This window comes from Nuphar pumila, chromosome 12 (genome assembly GCF_984573655.1).
Source record: "Nuphar pumila chromosome 12, dmNupPumi1.hap1.1, whole genome shotgun sequence".
NCBI classification, from domain to species: Eukaryota; Viridiplantae; Streptophyta; class Magnoliopsida; order Nymphaeales; family Nymphaeaceae; genus Nuphar; species Nuphar pumila.
In genome coordinates this window covers 52310480-52332625 of record NC_143260.1, presented here as the reverse complement: position 1 = coordinate 52332625, position 22146 = coordinate 52310480, and the positions used below count along the sequence as shown (strand labels likewise).

General features: G+C 37.7%; 1 protein-coding gene across 1 annotated transcript; it reads right to left on the bottom strand.

The window, feature by feature from the left end:
• Positions 1-9793: 9793 nt before the first annotated feature.
• LOC149820899 (abietadienol/abietadienal oxidase-like) lies at positions 9794-21013 on the bottom strand. The gene is made up of 8 exons (XM_089982187.1): positions 20558-21013; positions 20144-20465; positions 19666-19818; positions 14497-14736; positions 14338-14421; positions 12817-13014; positions 12613-12734; positions 9794-9988 (listed from the first exon to the last, which is right to left on the bottom strand). The coding sequence occupies exons 1-8, from the start codon at positions 20752-20754 to the stop codon at positions 9895-9897; spliced, it is 1410 nt and encodes a 469-aa protein (XP_089838313.1). The 5' UTR covers positions 20755-21013; the 3' UTR covers positions 9794-9894.
• Positions 21014-22146: the final 1133 nt, after the last annotated feature.

Sequence of the window (22146 nt, the reverse complement as noted above, 5' to 3'; positions counted from 1 at the left end):
ATCTTGATTCTACAGAGTTAAGCTCAATCGGAGGTAATACTTCAGGTAGAAAAGAGAAAATATTTTCAAAACAATGTGCATCACTTTCAACCATTTTGAATCAACAACAATTTTCAACATTTTGACAATATTTTCTAGCTATCCTGACGTGAAGCGAGAGCTTGAGGTTCATCTTTGGCGCATCCTGACACCATTTGTTATCCCTTTTAGGACTTGATAACGGGAGTTTTCAAGATTCCTTCCCTTCTTTGGTATAATCTGAGCGCATGGGTACTCAGATTCGCACACTTTTCTGTGTCCCCACTGCCCCACCATAGACAGTCCAATTTTGGCTTGAGGTTAAGCCACCAATCATTTTCTCGCAAAAGGTCATTAATTTCAAAAGTTATTTAGTCTCAGCAATGAGGCGCCCAAAATCAGACCCCTTTTCAAGCTTTAGGGACCCCAATTTCATCTTTTTGCAAAACCCCTATCGGATTCATTGTGCGGAAGTCTGAAGGTTTCATCAAGGGTTCTTCTTTCAAGAATCCCATCATTCCATTCCTGGTCACGTTAAGGGTTAAATCTGAGCCTCATTTTGATGAGGTATTTCATTTCTCCGGTCAGGTTAAGGGTTAAACCTAAGCTTCGTTTCTACATGAGGTATTTCCCGTCCCATCCAGGTTAAGGGAAAAACTTGAATCTCACTTCTCTGAAGTAAATTTTTCTTCTTTATTCTCCATTTCATATCTACCATTTTCATCAGGGCTAATTTCTTCATACCCAGTCAGACCCTTCTAATTGGGGCATTTTTATAACCCAAATTTGGTGTGTTTTTCTTTGCCACTAAGCTCGTCTTCAAGCCGGCTTAGTAGCAAAAAGAGGCATCTGTAAAGACCCTAAATTTTCCTTATTCATTTTTGGAAAAACCTCCTCATGCAGTGCCAAACCTGTTAGGTCAGTGTAAAAGTCAAACCTTGAGTCAGTTTCAGAAAATCACAACTTTACCCATTTTCATTAGAAAAATTATCATTTTACCCCTAGGTCATCCCGGACCCCAGTCAGTCAGAGTCAACCACGCCCATTGGTCAGTTCAGAATAGTTAAAATATTAGTCATTTCAAGCTCATCTGAGCTCACAACGAACAAACTATTTTCATTTCTGACCATTCCTGCCAAAACAGGATCATTTCTTCAGAAATGAGCTCATTTCTCATTCAAATCCAAGCCAATTGTCTCTGAGTCAGTCATTCACAGTCAGTCATATTCCCTAGAGTCTAACTTGAGCTCACCAGGAGTTTAAGTGCTCTAGTTTCAGTTCAAAATTATTTCCAAGTGTCTAGGAGCCCATTTTAGCCCGTTTCAGCTCTTTCAGCTAAAATTGAGCTAAATCCAGTTAATTGAGCTAGTGTTCAAGCTTCAATTTTAGTTCATCTCAGTACTATCAATCTTTATCCCAGCTCAGATTCGCAATTCACTTCACTCCAGTGACCATTCCGTAAAATTTCTCTAAAAATTGCAGCTTTTCTTGAAAATTTAGTTGGAAAGGTCAGTTGAGTCAGTGTTTGATCAGTTCATTTGAGTTCTGAAACTCTAAAACTCAGTTCAATCCAACTCATTTCAGTTCAATTCAGCTTAAACCCTAATTTTTAGTGTCACTCTAGCCCGACAGAGCTCGAAAACCATTTCTTCAACCATTTTGCAAATTTTGTCAATTTGAACACTTTTTGAACTGGTACAAGTGTCAATCGGGGTCTAACATCCAAAATTCTTCATTCAGGGTTAGCATTTCGCATATCATTTCATATCATTTCTAAGCATTTCATAACATTTCATCACATCACATTTCATCACATTTTCGAAGTCCAGAACTCCAGTTTTATAAATTTTAATCCAGATTAAGTTTTAAAAGTTTTCATAAATCAATTTCAAACCTTGGGTTTTTAAAATTGACATTTTTACCCCCAGAAGTCTAAATTTGGAACGAGAAAAATAATCTGGATTTATTTCAAACTCAAATTTTCAAATTCTACATTGGATTTGCTTCGCAACGAGGTATTGAACTTCAAAATCCGATCTCGTTTAAAAAACTGCCAAAAATAGCTCATTTCGTCTGGAAATTTTCTGAAAAGACTATTTTACCCCTCTAATCGTCAAAATGAATTTCAAAACTGGAATTTGGACCCGCTCTGAGATGGCCCATCCATTTGCATTTGCCTTTTTAATTTATATATATAAAGGAAAAAATTTACTTTTTCTTTATTTTTTTATTATTTTATTTTATTTATTTATTTATTTTACCTAAGGTGGGACCCACAAGGGGGTCGACCCCCTTAGCCCCCCCTCTCTCTTCCTCTCCATTTCCTTTCTTTCTTCTTTTCCTTTACTTTTTTTTCTTTCTTTTCTTCCTTTCTTCTTCTTCTTTCTTTTCTTTCTTTCTTTCTTTCTTTTTCTTCTTTCCTTCCTCCTTTCCTTCTTCTCCAGCCCACTCACGTAAGGCTCTTCTCCCCCTCCTTCTTCTTCTTTCCCTATTCCTTCTTCCTTCTTTCCTTTTTCCCTTCTTCCTTCTTTCCTTTTCCCTTCTTCCCTTTCTTTCCTTCTTCCCTTCCTTTCCCTATTCTCCAGCCCATCACATGTTGAAACCCCTCTCACACAAATGATCTCACGCATAACCCATTCTAGGCCCTAAGTTTATTTATCATTAAGACCTAAGTTTTTGGGTTGAAAAAAAAAAGAACACACATACGGCTGGCCTTTTCCAGCCTCTTCCCTCCCATTGTTGCAGCTATCTACCTCCTTCCACCTTGAAGCACTTCAACAACTTGCAGCCACACCTCCACCTTGAAGGTCCAACACCATCTTCTGCAACTTTTGCTCCAGCCGGTCCAGCCCTTATCTTGAAGTAGCACCTCCAGCAAGATCAGCACCTATCGCCAACCACCTTCTATTAGCAGCCTGCATCACTACCTTCAGCCCTCCTCCAGGAGACGCCCAGCAGACTCAGCACCATTTTCAGGCACGACCAAGTTGCTTCAGCCCCTTGGTAGCAACCCTCTCCACTCTACCTTCAATCGGTTCAACCCAAGGTTCCCTGCCCAAGGTAAAAACTCTTACCTCTACAATTTCTTTACCATTCTATTGTGAATCCAGTTTTAAAGCTGGATTCACATGGTCGAAAGAGCTATATCAGGGATTCATAATCTTGATTTACTATAATCAAAGTGGCATAGAGGTGGGGATCCATTCGATGGATAGATCAGATCCCCTATAATCAACAGCCAACATCAAATAAAATTTGTGTCTCTCCTTTTGTTCTTTATTTCAAGTTTTGTTCTCACGTGACTCGCAAATTTAGTCATTCTACTTAAGTCATTTTATTGCTTCATGGGTAGTTTAACTAGCTGCATTAAAGTTTGCCTGATATTTTGTAGGTTTTGATTCCTGCGCATGGTCTAGTTGTCATTTCATTTAAAAAAAATTGCAATAAATTCAAAAAAAAAAATATTTGTGAATGCCTCCTTTTGTTACTGATATCTTGCAAAAAACCCAGTTAGAATCGAGTTTTGAAGCCCCATTAAACAAACCAGATGTTACATTGGGTTCTGAACCCTCCAGAAATTTCAATTTATGTCTTAGCAGACAAGAACCTATGGGATCTCCTAGATGGAAGATCCAAATCTCCCCCTAAAAATTACAGTAGATTCACAATGAAATCTACTAATTGTTTTAAAATTTTGGGATCTTTATAAACAAATTTGTCCTCTGTTAAAAATCGATTTTCCCATACCCCTGGGAAAACCTCGATTTTTTCCTTGTCAGGGTATAGACAGACTTTATTGTGCTGTGTCCGCTCAATCCGTAGCTCGAATGCAAAACCTTTCAACATGAAAGTTGTTACTAATCCTTTCCCCTATCATTTTCCAAAATTTGGAAATTTTTTGGATTGTCCAAGTATTTTGCCCGAAATTATTTTTTTTGTCTGACAGATTCCAATATCCAGAAATTTCAGAGATTCAGGTCTCTGATAACAGTGTGCCCATTTCCAAACCGTAACCTGAATCCCAATTTTGTAAAAAGATAAAAATTTCTTCTGTTTGTCAGGGACATGTTCCCATAATTTCAAATATTTTCTCATCTGTCTGCTATTTTTCCCACATTTTCTCCCAAAACTTGTCTGTTTCCCTCAAATCCTAGAGTCGCCGGATTCCGATCCGACTTGCTGGAGCTGTCCAGCTCCGACCATAGGTAAAAACCAGAATATGTAAAAGGAAAAAATCTTTGCCTAACTTTCCTATGTCACCTCATAAAATTTGGGAAATTTTTATGGAAGTTTGATATCCGAAATCCCATTTAGAATCAACATTTTAGGAAAAAATCTGATTTTTTAGGATTTTTAGCTATTTTCTATATTAAGAAAATACCCAAAAAATATATTTTCGGATTCTATTCTGTTTCTAGGATTAGTACAGGTGTCCATGCCAAATTTGGCTCAATTCCAAGTTTATTTGCTTTGTATGTTTGTTTATTTTTAAATTCAAAAGCGAAAATCAAGTTAAATTTGATATTTTATGATATTTTCGCTATTTTAGGGTTTTATTCATGTAAATAAGCATGTCATGTCATATTAGGGTTAATTTCAAATCTCATTTGCATTTCAATTTCTCATTTTTGCAAAATTTATTTCAAAAAACCCTAGTTTCAAGGACATAGTCTTGTTATCAGGGGCATTTTGGTCATTTTGACCACAATTTCGAAATTCCAAACTTTAATTCTCCAAATTCTCATGCATATCATCATATTTTATCATATTGTGTTTGATTTATTTCAGTTGATTTTCAAAATTCCAAATTTTATAAAAAAATCTTTGAAAAAACCCTGATTTCAAGGTTATCAAGGGCATTTTGGTTATTTTGGCCATAATTTCAAATTTCTAAGTTTATTTTTAAAATTTATTCATTATTTCTCATGTTTATATCAAAGAGAGTATGATTCTGGGTTTATATCTTGAATAATATCCGATAATTTCCAATATTTTCGGATAAATTCAGAAAAACCTACATTTCTGTGCTAACATTATTTTTTTGGGGTGGGACCAAGAGAAAGAAGGGACGAGGTTGACCATGCATGGCACTTCTTGACTATGTCTTCGAGGGACAGTTGAACGAGCGACTCATGAATGTTGTTGGGTCGAATGAGCCAATAACTCGAATGCGTTCAGACCAATCAATAGTTCAAGTCACACACTCCCATAATCCTTCCTCTCTTTCGAGAATCCACTTCAACTATTCATATCAAATAAAAAAGAAGGCAGAAGTCTTCATCTTGAAAATAAGATTTATCTTAAAGTAGCAAGGGAGCCAAGCTAGTAGTGTGCTTTCTAATAACCTTCCTCGGTAGAATTAATAAATTAATCACTCTGCCTATTGCTTGTTGTTTGTTGCTCTCAAGAGCTTGAGATCTTGTTTCCTTGAAATGTGGAACCTGAGCGACCGAGGAGCAAGTGGTTAGTAGCCAATAGCGCCCTAGTTGACAGCATTCCCCTCTATGACTGACACTGGAGGAACCATGGGGCACTCTATACAAAGCAAGCAAGGTAGTAGGATGAAACACCCACGTAAGGACCTAAATTCTCATTTCATACATACCCCCCTCTTCTTAATTCAGGTAAAGGGCCAAGAGTATGGTGGGGTAGGAGCATCTCCTCGTCAATCTTTTTGGCCCGACGAAGAAGTCTTATGTCCTCCGAGTCGCACAATGTTTTAATCGAAAGAACTTCTTATATAATTCATGCATTTTTGTTCTTATCTCTGTCATTATCAATAGGTTTTCCATTGAAAATTTATCCGCCAGTGGCTCCACCAACTAGAATTTTTCCATTTGAGTCCCTAACGACAATGGAACTTTGTCATTTTAGTCTCGATGGCAATTTTTTTGTTGTTTCAATCATAAACAAACTTTGTTTGTTGTTTGATTTGAAACAATTTGAATCCTGAAACAAATCTATATATGATTTTGGGTCCCACAGAACCCTGAATCTCCTAAATAATGAATTTTTAAACTTAGAAGTTCAAAAACAAGGTATCTCACCATGATCGTCAAAAATTTTGTGGTAAAAGAAATATGGACTCAACTGGATTTCGCAAAACCCTTTCTAAATTTGTTTAAAAGACATGAAACCCTTGTTTTAAGTTGTAGTTGTCCTCCATTAAAAGGTAAAACAGAAGTAGGTTTGACCTCTGCAACATGAAGCTTTCTAATAAGAAGATCCAGATTCACTATTCCATCTCCCCGCAATGCGAGATATGCAATAAAATAAAACATGTATAAGCATTTGTGCAAGAAATAGTAATAAGAACATAAAAATCAAAATAAAATAAATAAACAACTGAATATATCTGAAAATTACTTTTTTTGGACTTTGGGGTCCGTTTGTCCTTTATGCACCAATTGACTTTTCTCCATCAGCAATACCTCTCGGTAGGTATGGCAGTTGAGGGATTGAAAGAGGTACAAAGTGAGGGCAAGGCTAGGGCTCATTCTCTATAGGACCAACACTCAGACAAGATTTTCAGATGATTTAGACTCTAAGGGCTGGCCCCTATTTATAGGAATCATGGATGAAATATGGATCATGGGTTCTGAATTCGAATCCAACCCAAATGGATTTGTGATTATCCCAATGGGGAATAAAACTCATCCATGAAGAGCCTTGCTTGAAAATTGAAGTATTTGGGTCTCACTGGGATATTTCACTTTGAGGCTTATCCTTATCCTTGACGAGGCAAATGACAAAGTTGTTTGTTGTCTTTGACATTCTGCTTTGCCAGTCCCAAATTCAGATGGCAAAGTTGTCTGTCACCCTAAGGCTCGAATGGCATAGTGTAATGCAGTCCCAAACATGAATGACAAAGCTTATTGTCGTCCCACAAGCGAATGACAAAGATCTTTGTCATCCCAAGGGCTGGACGACAAGGGTCTTTGCCATCATAGGGTCTGGACAACAACAATTTTTGTCGTCCCCTTGGAAAAGACTTTACCACAACCAAACGCACCCACGGATGGCAGTCTTTGATAAATGTCTAATACCCAAACCACCTTTCTTCATTAGCATGCACACATCTTTCCAAGCTAGCAAATGATGGTGTTGTTTGAGTTCCGTCCCACTCTATAGGAATTTTTCAATGACATGTTCAATTTTGCTTTCAACTTTCTTAGGGTCTTGATTGGATATGAGGATAATGTTGACTTGATAAGAACTAGATGCCCCACCAAGAAACCAATTTACCACACCATGACTCTAAGTACTTGAAATTTTTTACAGCAAAGCACTACACATCTATGTAGTAAGCTTCCCAGTAAAAAGAGGAACTCTCATATATTTGAACGGAAGCTGGTCAATCTTTCAACCAAAAGAATGTCTGATGTGAATTATTCTAAAAAGAGACAAATTAAAAGAAACAAAAGATGATTTTTCCTTGTGAGTAGGCCCGAGACATTCTTAAAGTGATTCAAGATAAGTTTGAAGTTATCTGCTGATCTGCCACTATCTTTGATGAACATTGCATCATTTGCATAAAAAAGTGGTTCCACTTTAAAAGGATATTATTGCAGCTCGGTCAACTTCTCTCTCTCTCTCTCTCTCTCTCTCATGAGTAAACGGCGAGTGAGCAGAAAAGACATGGAAAGAGAGGATCTCTCTAGTGAATACCACGACTGTTCAAAAAAACTTCAGTGGACTCACCATTTACTAAAACTACAAAGGAGGTGGTTGAAATGTAGGTTATGATGATCAATCCATTTCCAGCTAAACCCAAAGAACACCAAAGAACTTCGTAGGAAGTCCCAATCAATCCTTTCAATATGCCTTGATTAGATCCATCTTAAACATTATTGTCCCCTTCTTACTAGCTTCCAGAGAGTGCATCATTTCATGTGACCTTAACTACAAATATGAGGTTCAATAGCAACTATTTTTCTCGCCGCTAGTGCTCTATTTCTTGCCGTTATTGCCCTATGACAGCGAGAATTTTTTCCGATAAGTCACTGTAAAAAAATGATCTTTGTTGACCAATAACTACGACATTTATAGGTCTCCGTTAAAGGTGACCTAACACCAACGAGATTACTCGCCAGAACTGAGAACACTAATAGTGGCAAGGTTGTTTTAATGGCTAGATACCCTATAACGGTGAAATCTCTGGCTTGAGTCTCTTCTTGCAAGACTGTTTTGATACCAGAAAATTTGCATCATTTGGGTATGAGCTTGGTTTGTAGATCCTGCCTGTGCAATCAGGCCCTAGAGTTCAACGAACATCTTTTCATTGAATGATTTCTAGCTCGCAAGGTGTGGAGATGGCAATGGTTTAGACCTTGTTAATCCATTTTTTTCATTGGTAGCACGGTTATTTGGCATATGGTTTAAACCTTGTTAATCAATTTTTCTCTTGAGAGATGGCAATATGTGTCCTTTGAAAATAAGAAAATTTATCAAGGATTAATGGTTTTGTTTCAATTGGTGATCAGGATGATATGGGAGCTTAAAAATCAAAGAATGTTTCAAGGACACTCTGCTCCTCCACAAAAGTTGGATAGGAGTAAAGAAGCATTTACTCCCCATAATCTTTTCTTTTTTTGGATAATCCAAGGGAAACTCCCCATCACCGACAGCACCTTGGCTGGCCTCCGGTTGGTAAAACCCTTAAGGTTCCCCCTACCCAACGGGGAGTAAAGCCAGCTTCGACCTTGAGGCAAAGGATGCCACCCGTGGGTTTCGAACTTGTGACGACGTTCTGTCAACTTGGTGACATTCACAAGTCGCCCCTACCGGAGCCCTTGTGGGAAATTTACTCCCCATAATCAGCAATAAGAAACAACCTATGCAGACTAACTAGGTGCATGCAAGCCAATGGAAGCCGTCACCAGTGGAAAGGTTTATGCTGTCAATTTATAGCATCTGTGATAGTAAATGGCGAATTGGCTTTGCAGTAAGAGATCATTCAGGATGGTTCCTGTGTATCGCATGGATTGTTAGGAAGGTGTTATTGGGGGACCACGAGAGGAAATAGGCGTTAATGAATTGGAGATCTTCAATCAGAATATTAAGTCATTAAGGGCACGTTTGGTAGAGAGAAAAACTCTTATAGGAAAAGAAAGTTTTGCCTATGAGAGTTTTTGATATGAAAAGTTCTCCAAAAGAAAGTTTTTCACTTGTTTGTGTGGCATGAGAAAAACAGGATGGAAAAATGTGAAAAAATGAGACAGAAGAGAAAGAGGGTGGTGGTGGTGAATGCAAAAATAAATTTTCTCTTGGTGATGGTGGTGGTTTTGCTTATGAGAGTTTTTGATATGAGAAGTTCTCCAAAAGAAAGTTTTTCACTTGTTTGTGTAGCATGAGAAAAACAGAATGGGAAAATGTGAAAAAATGAGAGAAGAGAAAGAGGGTGGTGGTGATGGTGAGATGGTGGGTGGTGGGGAGTACAAAAATAAATTTTCTCTTGGTAGGTATGGTGAAGACTTTTAATAATTAAGCAGGGTTGCCTACCTGAAGGAAGATTGAACAATTGATAATTGGATTTTTCATTTAGATGCTGAGAGTTCGTTGTGTATGGATTCCTAAGGAGTGCAACTATATTCTAAAAAATTTAGCTAATCTAAGAGTACTTTACAGTGATCCAATTTGGAAGAATAAACCACCTGACTGGTATTCTTCGGCCCATTCCTGATGATTGTAATGCTATTTATGCAACTCAGTAAGGATCATCCTAACCCCAGCACTATAATCTCAACAAATAAAAACAAACAAACGAACTTGTTCATTTGTTTGGAACACAGAATCACAAATGAAATTATATTTGAAAATTTCACAAGAAAATATTCATGGAATTATGTTTTGATAACCATCTCGCCATTTCTTAGCTTATGTTTCCCTTGGATACACTCGTACTGGGAATCCCTGTAAGAAATGTGGACTAGGAAATTGAACGTGCTGATCCTCCTCCACTTTTTCCCACCTGCACTTCATATAACATGCTCATTGTAAGCTGAGAGTGACAGATCTAAGCATATTTGGAGGGAAAAAGAAGGAAAAAGATACCAACTAAAATTTATTGACCCGAACTCAAAATGATGCCTTGGACATCAGTTTTATATGAGTGTATTCTCAAAACAAATTTTGTTAAAAACTATTTTTCAAAACTGTCATCCAAATCTTTTCAAGGTCAATGATCAAGGCTGTCAACGGGTTGGACATCAACTTGATTCCGATTAGAACTGTCAAGAATCCACGTTTGGTTGGACACTCTGTATATATAACTCGGTTTGATCCACCATGCTGAGATTTAGACTCAATTATTTTTGGAATTCCTTCTTGTTAACTGTGTTAATGCTTGGTCAGATATGGATTGCAATCCGGGGTGAATTATCTCACATTTACATCACCCTTTCTGATATGGTAGGATCAACAGCTTTGTCTGATCCGGTTGGAGGTGGGTTAAGTGCGTCTGCTTGGATGCACACGAAAATGTGCCCAGATGAAATGTTGAAAAATGCATTTGAGTTTTGAACCACATGGGTTGACCGGTGTTAGAGAGGATCGAGATGAGAGGGGTGATGTGAATGAAGAAGAAAATAGCTGATGAGAGTGGAGTTGTCAACTATATGGCAGTGAGGTTGTAGTCAAAAACTGACTCTTCTTTCCGCTCTTATGACCCGACTCTTCAAACATCTATGAAGATAAATGGGCTTGGTAGCAGTTGTTAATTCCCCATCTCCCCTTCTGATTCTGGCTCTCAAACAGCGCCTTAATCACTGTTCATTCAGGCGATCTGCAGCAGCCAGTGGGGCTGCTGATGATTTTGTCACCTAAGCTATCACTTAGGCCTACACTATTTGAACAATGGATGGTAAGCAAAGGGTTCTACTCATTCTCAAAGTCATCTCTATCTTCATACTCCTTCGGATTTCATTGATACAAATTGTTTTGATCAAATGGAAATTCGTAGATATGATTCCCATCATTCATTTAGTGAAGATTCACATTTAAATAGCCTAAATCCGACCTGTGGGCAGGATTTTTTGGTGATTCAAAAAATTAATGGTTGACAAAACACAAAGTTGCAATTAAAAAATCATATATTTTCATCAAAAAATATCGATCCAAGAGTTCATTCTAATTAAATCGACCATGCTGAATCCATCTATAATGTTAGATTTGATCAGAACAACTTTTGCATCATGAGATTTAAGGTATGAATACGAGGGAATAGACGGCAAAAGCAGGTCAGAAGATCTGCCAAATCACGATGAGGAAATGCTCTAACATCTCCACCGTGATCAACAGCCACCATCATGGTTGCAAATGATGACACCATCAGCACCTTTTTGGTGTGCCCACAAGTTGCACAGGGGAGCATTTCCCAGAGTGATTTTGCAGATCACCTCATATGTTTTCATTGAAGGCGACGACAGAGCAAAATGAAAGTGAAATAACAGAACAGTGAGGATCGATGATTTGGCAAATCACTTGATCAGATTTCCACAAACACGCACAAAGAACATTTAAAAGGAAAAAAAAATGTGGCCCTGTGTGGCAGCAGCCGAGACACAGGTTCAATGACTCCATGTCTTGTAGCTTGGGTTATGGGACCAAATCACGTGGTGCCTTTTTTGGTGGGCCTGATTACTACCGTTAGGTCCACAAATCGTCTCACGAGCATAGTGACAAATCTCGAAAATCTTGTGAAAATATCATGAGAAATTATCCGAAAGTTAAAAACGGTAATTGTTCACGATATATTTTCAATTTCTCGCTAGTTTTTTATTCAAAACATAAATATCACGTTTTAAGCACGAAATTTATGTTTTTATCGGCTATTTATCGTCAAAAAATTGTATGGCTTTTATTTTTGAATATTTGTAATTTATATTTTCTTGTAAAACAATGTTTTTTTTATATTTGAAATTTATTTTTTATTACGAAAAAAATGGGCTCCATGTCTTGTAGCTTGGGTTATGGGACCAAATCACGTGGTGCCTTTTTTGGTGGGCCTGATTACTACCGTTAGGTCCACAAATCGTCTTATAGTGACAAATCTCGAAAATCTTGTGAAAATATCATGAGAAATTATGTGAAAGTTAAAAACGGTAATTGTTCACGATATATTTTCAATTTCTCGTTATTTTTTTATTCAAAACATAAATATCACGTTTTAAGCACGAAATTTATGTTTTTATCGGCTATTTATCGTCAAAAAATTGTATGGCTTTTATTTTTGAATATTTGTAATTTATATTTTCTTGTAAAACAATGTTTTTTTTTATATTTGAAATTTATTTTTTATTACGGAAAAAATGGGAGTTTTTTTTTTTTTTTTTCAATTTCTCACGAGTTTTTAGCTGCCCATATTTTGTTGTTTTTGTATTTTTGTCACTATGGTCACGATGGCTCAAGCTATGGGACAATTAGATAGTTTCATCTCATCCGTTCCTCTCAGAGGTGCATTGCTACGCCTAGTGTTAACCAAACATTGCCATCCCGATAAAGGTATCCATTCTCCTATATCCAAACACAGAGAAGCATGGATGGCTTTTGATCAGGATTTGAGTAGCGAGGAAGGGGAGATGGGCATATAATCACCTGCACTGTGTAACTAGAAAATGGAGGAAAATTGCCACCTCCAGTTGCGCAAGCTGTGCTCCTGGACATAGTCTTGGACCCCCACCAAATGGTGCAAACATGGCATCCATGAGAGGTTTCTCCTGAAACCATAACATCTCAACTTTGTTATAAGATTTGTATCTTTGGCCAATCCACAATCACTTCATAAATCTCAAGAGTTACCTGGAGGTTAGAGGATTGCCACCTCCATGGGTTGAAAACCAAGGGGGACTCATAGTTGTCTCTGTCTTTGTGGACCCCATCTATTGCAAGGATGACAGAGGTGCCTTTGGGGATGACATGATGATTAGCTGGGATGTCCACCAGAGCTTCTCGAACAACCAGGCCTGCTCCATTAAGCCTGAGCGTCTCATTGACAACCTGCAAGTGTTGATATATAGCAACTACTTATATATAAGCATCTATTCAAATTTTATTTATATGTGCAAAGCCCATATTAACAGATCACCAGACTTCCTACTAAGGTCTCCAAATCTTGTTTTTTTCTTCTTTTTCCAGTTTGGGAGGGGTGAAGAAAATTTGATATATGTGAACATGCCCGTGCATGACTGCATGTGTGTGTGTGTGCCAGAGCATGTGTTAGCGTTTCTGCATTATGGTATATGCAATTATTTTGAGATCTTAAAAGGCAACCAAGAGGATTTTGTCACGATGCAAATGTTCTCAAACTGGCCTTTGGATGGGGACATTCTGTGAGATATGGGGCATTCTAGGCATCTAGATATGGGACAATAAGATGGATTGCAATTAAAGTGTCACGTTGTTCTCAGAAAAGAAATAAAAAACAAAACAAAAAAGTGGTGCAAAAGACACATGAGGTCGTACCCCTTTCTTGAATTGGAAATGTGTTGTTTTACTTTTAAAAAGTGAGAATTGATGAGACAGGCCAGATGTAACCCATGGTTTTTATCTCCTCAAAGTGCAAAGAATACCTCTCCTGAAAGATGTCATTTTCTTGCATAATGGACTGTAACTTTGGTAATTAGTTGGATGAACTAAGGAATGGCTGATGTTTGCATATGCTTCACTTGCCACAATTTCATGAGACAAAAAAATGATCATATACGCCTACGGCCTACAGCCTACAGCTATTGTGATGCCAAAGCCAATTTCTCTGGAGTTAAATGACGTGTGACAATTTGGAGACTTTTAAACAATTGAGAGTCATAGCTGAAAAACTTTTGAACCAAGGGAAAGAGATGACGGTTCTGTATTAGGTGGTGCCAACATGAAAGTGTTACCCGGTGCAAGACAGATTTGGTAGGCGGAGGCCTCATCCACAAGCTGGTGCACATGCGGCAGCTTTTGTGCCTTGTTAAGCACTCTGAGGGCCGTTTGAATGGAGGGACACACTCGTGGTCCCACTGCATTGCAAACACAAGACAAGACAAATACTGTGAGTGTGAGCAGATCACTGAACCAGCTTGTGCCTGCCCCCCCCCCCCCCCCCCCCCTCCCCTCCCTTCTCCTATTCAAGAAGTCCCAACACCTTGAACACACAACCACGCCTCATAAATATCCCCCCCTCTGGGGCTGTATTGCCCCCAAAATCCTGGGACAAAACGGTTGAACCTTGGGGTCATCCCAGAACATAGGCGCGCCAGGGTCACTATCTTGGAATGCAAATGCATATAGGTAGGGTGCTAAACTTTGAAGAGTTGCTTACAACAACATAGCACTTACACATTTTGTAAATTTCATTGATTTGTAGTCTTCCCATGTAAGTCTTTCACCCTTCTTGTTCTTCACTACGTGGTCATGTTCTTCCTGAAAAACAAGGGGGTAAGCGCCATAATAATCATGGTTGCCAACTGAATCAATAGCCCAGAAAGGAGGTCTTACTTTAAGATGGTGAAGAGCAGCAGGATTTTCAGTCAAGTGCTTGACCGCAAACACCATAATCCTTGCAGAAGTATGATGCCCGGCGAAGGCGAGGAAGAGGATGAAGTCTATGATCACTTCATCAGGAAGGCGACCCTCTTCCTTGAGCAACCTTGAGAGCAGGTCACCTCGCTTTAGTTCTGGATGCTGCTCTCTCTCCTTGATTTCCTTCTTCACCCTCTCTACTAACGCTTTTCTTGCCTGATAAGTATTTAGGAAGTAGTCAGCACTCATATATCCATTGTTGCCGACTTCTCCTTGCATGCATATAGTTTTGACATAAAGTAGCAGGCGCTAGCTGTCTGATAATGCAGAAACATATTGAGCTTTATATTGAGACAATCAAATCCTCCATGAAGGTAGCAAAGAATGCATAGAGAGTTTTCATTGCCAAAAGGTAAAAGATGAACTAGTGTAGCTAATTTTTATCTTTTTTATGCTAATAATTATAGGTGGATGCTCTGATACTAATTGTTACAAGCCTCAAACTTGCAATATTAAAGGAAAATGAGGGAGAATTGAATAAGAAGAGGTTGGACGACTATGACAGCTGTGGGAGGTTTTGGATGAAACAAAATGGACAGCTATAATGGAATGGATCTAAACTGTAGAGCCTCTCTAACACTATGTTAGAGCAAGTCCTACACTAGAGGACTAGAGTAGGCCAAGAGAACTCGAAGAAGAGTGCTTAATTCTTTATTTGTTCAAAAAATTACAAAATGAAGTTTAATGGTCCTTTTTATAGACTCTCTTAAGACAATGCTTCCTCCAGAAGTTACACAATAACTCTACTACAAGGCTTCTCAAAGAAGCTTTCCAAAAGACCAAAATACTCTTATATCCCTTTTACACTGGTTACATGGATTAAAGATTTAATACAAGGATATTCCAAACCTAAGATCCAATTACATGACTAGTAAGCTCACTTATAAACTAAATGACCCAAATACATATCCTAAGTAGACTGATCCAAGTGTATCTAACCCAAGCCATGGGGCTTGTAGCAAAAGATGACCTGAGACTGACCGTAACCGACCCATTTGCACTCCTAGTTTCTGGACCGAACCCACCAAGGAATATATTCTTATGCAAGTTTTAATACATTATCATAGGAACTCTGAGAACAAAATTGAAAAGTGAAAGAGGATTGATAGAAAATGAGTTTCCAAACTTATACTAATAATTAAATATAAGATATAGTTACGTGTTAAGGAATGAAGAGTCAGAAAAGGTTCAAAAAATTAAAATTTTAAGAAGTTTGATAAAAGTGATTCATGCAAGCGGTGGGACTCAAAAAGATGAAAGGAAACGAGAGGTGTGAACTTTGTCTTTAAAGTGGAAGAAAGGTTCAGAGATATTTGAGTAGTACATATCCTTAACAGGCTACATGGAGAGAGTCACGAGTGAAAATATAATAACAACACATAGAAGGGAAATATGTGGCTTATCAGGAAGGAATATTTCGAAACAAATATTAAATTAGAAAAGAGAATCAAAGTTGTACGCCTGTTGGCTTAAGCTTTTCAAGTTGAAGGGGGGAATAGGATGTCCAAACCATAGCAGTGGTTTCTCCATGCCAAATCCCCTCAAAAAATAGAAAAAAAAAAGAGAACGAAAGGTAACGTAGGGGCAGTGATGGGGTAGAAGAGAGAGAAAGAGCCCTGTGTGCCCATTTTAAATGTTCAATCAAATGATTGAATGGTCTATAATTTACTAAAACATCATGATTTTAAATTATATTTTATATGGATGGAACATGATATAAAATACTGTTAACAAATAATTATGCTTAACACATCGATAAGTTTAGATTGAGTGAGAGATGCATGATTTGTTCAACAAACAATAAATCAATGGTTTACAGTACCAAAATTTCATGACCCAAAATATCGTAGTTACATCAGAAAAGCACAATCTAAGGATTAAACCACGCAGAATATATCTATATAATTACATACATTGACTTGATACAGCTTGCAACAATGATCTCTCTCTCAACAATAGGAGATCTACTTGCGTCTAGCCAAAATAGTGGTAAGCAGCTGACACACACACACACACACATATATATATATATAGGGTGAAACGCCTAGCTACTTAACTCGTGCTTATAATTGTGCTGACCATCCATCATGGGCATGATTAGACCATCAGCGCACAAAAAAACCCAAAACAACGCTGTTTTGGTGCAAAAATAAGCAAAAACCCATTTAGCGGCATTTTTACAGCACGCTAAAGGTTACAGTTCCATTGGGATCTTTAACGGTGCATAAAAATGCCGCTAAATGGTTCACAGGGACACGTGCAGTATTTTGAAAATAAATTTTAGCGGCATTTTTATGCACGGCTAAAGGTCCCAGCAGAACTGCAACCTTTAGCGACACTAATACCATTTTCACTCGTTTTTGCATATTTTTAAATAAAAAAAGCTGAGCGTTCATCGTGCAGGCAATGGATGCTCAGCAACATCAAGTAGGCGTTCAATCACCTTTGATTAAGCAGCTATGCATCACTCTGTATATGGGATACTATTTGCTACCCCCGTGAGTAAGAAATCTTCTTGTTAAAGCTGATAGATAGAGATTATTTTAACATCGAAAGGACATGTTTAGCATGGTCAAAATAGTAGGAATCAACCCTTGTATTATAGTTTTTTGATGTAAAAATGTAATTTTTTCAGGTTTAAAAATTTGATATATTGTAGGCCGATGATTTTCAAACCTCATAAAATCTGACATATATGTCTGAAAAACATGATCCCAACGTCAAATTCTACTAAGCTCGATGTATAGATCATATTTCTTTAAAAAAATTAGTGTATCATATTGGAGGGTCAGATGTGAACAAAAATTGATAAAAATAAAATATTACACTTTTCACCACGAGAGCAGTAAATATTTCGATATTACCATAGGCGCATGATAACTGGCATTTTCCAACATCATTTGGGTGTGTGATTGGCCTGAAGCAGATAGGGCACTGAAGGGAGTCTGGATCGGGTGCAATATGATTGCACAAAACATATATGTGCATTAATTAAGTACCCGATCGCCCTCAATAAGGTCTTGGGTCCCACACCTGACAGGCCTTGTCTCAAGATGAAGGGTGATCAGGTGCTTCTTTTCTCCACTGAAGGTGATGCAGCTTGCAGGTTTAGGCCAACTAGGCACCAAAATGTTATCAGTCAGACAGATTTTTCTTTTTTTTTTAGAAGCAAATTTTAAATTGACCAACCTGCCACCATAGTGACAAAAGTTTTCATCGGCAAAATCTCATTTTTCAAAAACTCCTGAGAAATTGAAATTTTTTCATAAATCTTGCTTTTTTTTTTTTTTTTGGGGGGGGGGGGGGGCAAAATCTCGGCAATAAAAAAATAAATTAAAAATATAAAGAATATTTTTTTTAAGAAAATATTAATAAAAACTATTTAAAAATCAAAATACATTGTTTTTTCACGATAAATAGCCGTTTAAAACATACATATCATGATTAAATCACAGTATTTATGTTTTTTCATAAATCTTGCAGTATTTTGAAAATCTTGGAGGAAATTTACCGTTTTAAACTTTCAGGCAATTTCTCGCGATATTATTGCTAGATTTTTCATAAATCTCGCCATATTTGTCACTATGTCTGCCACAAGCATGTCCTACCAAATCGGTGTACTATCTCCTCACATTTGTTGTCAAAGCAAGGCTGGATATTGGCAGAAGGGATGAAGCCGTTTAAGATGGGAGGGACCATGCCCAGTTTCGGCATCATCCTTGCCGGAACCGTTAACAGTATGTACACATCCCTATATAGTGTTCACCAAGGCCCCACTCACCTGTCACATCAGATGGTGCGGAGCAACAGGTGAGGCCAGTGTTATTATCGATGCCAATCGATCTATTTTTTATCGCAATTAGCCCAGAAGCGATTCCATAAGGGCTCATTCAGCCCTCAGCCAAATTTTAAGTATTTTAATATTTTTAAAATGTTTTAATCTTTTAAAATTTTTTAATATTGTGATAAATTTTTTAAATATTTTAATAAATATTTAAATAACAAAGTAAAGGTGGCAGATAAAGATTTATTCGGTTCTACTTTTAATTGACTGATTCTTTGATTTTTCTGGTTTGAAATCCAGCATGTGTGAGAGAGAGAAATTAAAACAAGTATAAATGAATGTAATATTAAAAAGTTAAAATGGTTTTATTAACCAACACATGGGCTTAGTCATTATATTTATGAGTTAATATTATATGTTATTGAAGGCACAGAAACAACTCAATCTCACTTTATGGATATGTTCATCATGAATTGGTTGTAAAGGAGAAAACTTTAGATGGTGTTATTTTGGTCTAAGAATATATGAAATTTTAGTGCATTGTGAGCTATTATTTTTAGAAAGACCTTGAAAACTTGCTTACATGTCATAAATGTCATAATCAGATGATTCAAAACTCATTTTCTACTAAACATCACATCTATAATAATCAATTTATAAAAAACCAAAATCTTAAAAATTATGAAAAACAAGTGATTTGTAATTAATTTTCTGCCTTCAATACAATCAAATATTAGTATAAGTATATAGGGTTAATCTACCATTAAACCAGTTACGTTTATCGGATTCAACCTTAAGAAAATTACTAAAATTACACTAAAAAATTGGCATTTTTGAAAATGCAAAATTATTTTTTGAGGTAAAAAAGGTAACCAGAGTAGAGTTAGTTTTTAAAAAAGGTGTTTGAATTTTGAATTTTCAATTTCCTTCAAGCTCAAAAGACCTATATTCCCAAAAAAAAAGTAATCTTGCAGATTAACCCATATATAAATAACATTTTGTATTCTTTCAAACTTACATGAATTAAAAAGGTGGCTTTCCAAGGGATTGACAGTTGAAAATAATACATAAAAAACTTGTAAATCTTCTTCATGATCGCAATTAGACGCACGTAAAAGCAAAACCTACTTCGTTAGGTTAAGCGGAACCTATTATTACTTTGTCATGTCAAGAAAAAGTAAGCACGAAATGCTGTGGCCATGTCTAAACAACTCATTTGGATGACTCTATTAATCAAGCTGTCACATTCAACTCATGGATTGAATTGGATGGTTTCATCAAGAACGAGGAGTATTTGTTACCTTAAGTGCTTTGTAGAACCTGGTGCCCGGAAACCGAATGGGTAGACAACTAATCCCTGTGTTGGTGTAATCTGCAAATTCTCGGTGGATAACAATCGCTTCGTCGGATGGATCTATGTCTAGCAGCTGTTTCAACATGAGCTCCAATACCATCTGCACAAAAAGAAAGATGGATCATTTTAAGATAACAATGGGCCGGTGCAAAATATCAATCACTGGAAGCAAACCATATCCAGGAAATTTTAGGAATAGTGGCCTGCTATGAACGGCAGAACTATTTTGAGTCTTCCAGCTCGATGCACGGACATGGTTAATTTTTGTAACTGCAGTCACGTACACTAGTATAGTGCAGCTAGGAATTTTTGTAACTGCAGTCACGTACACTAGTATAGTGCAGCTAGGACTGAAGTAAATTAGGGTAACATCTTGCAAACAAAGGACGTGTTGGGTATTTGGAAGAGTCAAAAGCAAAGCAGACCGTGAAGCACTCGTGTTGGAGGGCAATCTCTCTGCCAACCCACTGGTGGACTCGGGTTCGAATCATGGAATCGAGTTCCGCAAGGAAATGGGTCCTGATCTTGTCCGAGGAAAGCAGGTTGACGGCGATGCCGTGGAGCCTCCTTTGGAGGTCACCATGGATCGAAAGCATGCCATATTTCCCCAAGACTTGGCTGAAAGACGCTGGAAACTTCGCTCGGAGGAGCTTTCCCTCGTTCTGCAGGGCCCATTTGTTGAACTGCCCGTCAGCCGAAATGACCGTTCGCCTGCCGAAGAGGTGAGAGGTGAAGATCTTCCCATACCTACAAAACAAACAAGGAAGGAGATGATGGAGGAGGTGCATTGATAACAGGGGAGCGCCATGATTTACATTGGTGATGAGTTTTTGAATCACCTTGAGATCCTTGGTTCAAGAAAATGAAGAAAACTTTGTCTACATGCATAAAAGCTCCAGTTTTCTCTCACCAGAGGCCACCCCTGTCTTCCAGGAGGCAGATTTGAGGCATGGTGACTTGCTGCCTGGAGTAGAGAAACCAACAACATGAAGAAGGCAAGAGAGAGAATGATGATCGCCTCCATAGAGAAGGCCATGAGAGAGAAAGTGAGAGGGAGAGGGAGATTTTTTTTTTGGAGGGGGGGGGTTCAGTTCAGGGTATTTATCAGTGTTTGAAGGAAGCACTCTCGGTTCAGAGGGTCAAACCATTGAGAATCTAAATGGTCATTAATTAAGGGTAGACAGGATTAACAGGCAACCAAGTGGACCACTAACCCATCTGTTTCGAAACAGACGATTGGGATGAGCGATGGCACCTCCTCTTTCAAAAAGAGATGACTGATAGCACCTCCACCATATTCACCAACAGCCAATAACAGGAGATTCACTCAGGAGATTGCGGTCATTGGGGCCCTACTGGTTTAACTATTCTGCAAATCATTTGCAAGATTATCACAATCGTCTTTGCTGGAACTTTTGGATTATTGTGGTGCCCTATTGTCTTAATGTTTCGGTACCCATCCATGGCTCCAAGAGTAGAAGGACAAGAGGTCAATGAAAGCAAGGTCTCGAAGTGGTTAATTTGTATCTTTCTTGGACCCAGAGGCCAGAAGAAATATTAATTAAATTGCGTTCAAAGCACGGAGTCAAGAACTGTATATATCTATGAACTTAAAAACGTGTGGACATGAGGCCTAATCTGTAATAATTAACCCATTCACAAACTTCAAACGTGATGCATTTTACACTTCAAAAGGGAAGAACACGAGGAAATGTTGGTGACAGTTTGATGCATTGTGGTTGGCCTGGGTTAGGTTTATAGGTTTAGATAGGTAAGTTAGGTTTGGGGCTAAGTCAAAAAGTCAATTCGAGTAGCGGGTAAGCTTGGTCTGACAAGGTTCGGTAAAAAATATGGTACGCCCCGATTGGTGTAATATAAAACTCTAAAAAATTAGGTAATGATTCTAAACACCTTAACGAACGTGTCAAATTTTAAGGTTAGGATATTTATATTTTGAAAATTAAAACTCGAGCACATTACATGCTAGAAATGGATTTTCTACAAGCTGGATTGGTTTTGGGTAAAATAGACTCGGATTGTAAAATCAATACATCCGATAAAATCCTAATTTTTGAAAAGGTCTAATATAGATATCCTAAAGGTGTTTGGGTTCAAGTTTCATATTTAAATGACTAATGATTTGGGTTGGATAGCGACTGCAAGTCTGATAAAAATTCTGCTTCATCAGCAAACAAATTTTCGACAAGTTTGGGTTTATGAGAAGGGGTTAGGAAAATAGTTTGAATGACTTACATATTTTAGGAGTGTCTTAAGGCTAGGAAAGGGTTTGGTTCTTCTAAGGTTGGCCAAGGTTTTGGGTACACGGTTAAGTTGGATTGAGTTCTCCATGTATTGATGCAGTCTACGCAAACACTAAGTAAAATTGGTTTTACTTAGTACTTAGGCAATTTCTGACCTAGGCAAGGTC

Bases quoted from the DNA above. Each gene is read 5' to 3' on its own strand.
- LOC149820899 (XM_089982187.1), bottom strand. From the start codon at position 20,754: ATGGCCTTCTCTATGGAGGCGATCATCATTCTCTCTCTTGCCTTCTTC. The intron at 19,819-20,143 runs GTCTGCTTTGCT...CTTTTTGTGCAG, and splicing joins TCCAACACGAGTGCTTCACG to ATGGTATTGGAGCTCATGTT. The intron at 9,989-12,612 runs GTGATTATATGC...TATGAAGTGCAG, and splicing joins TTTCTAGTTACACAGTGCAG to GTGGGAAAAAGTGGAGGAGG.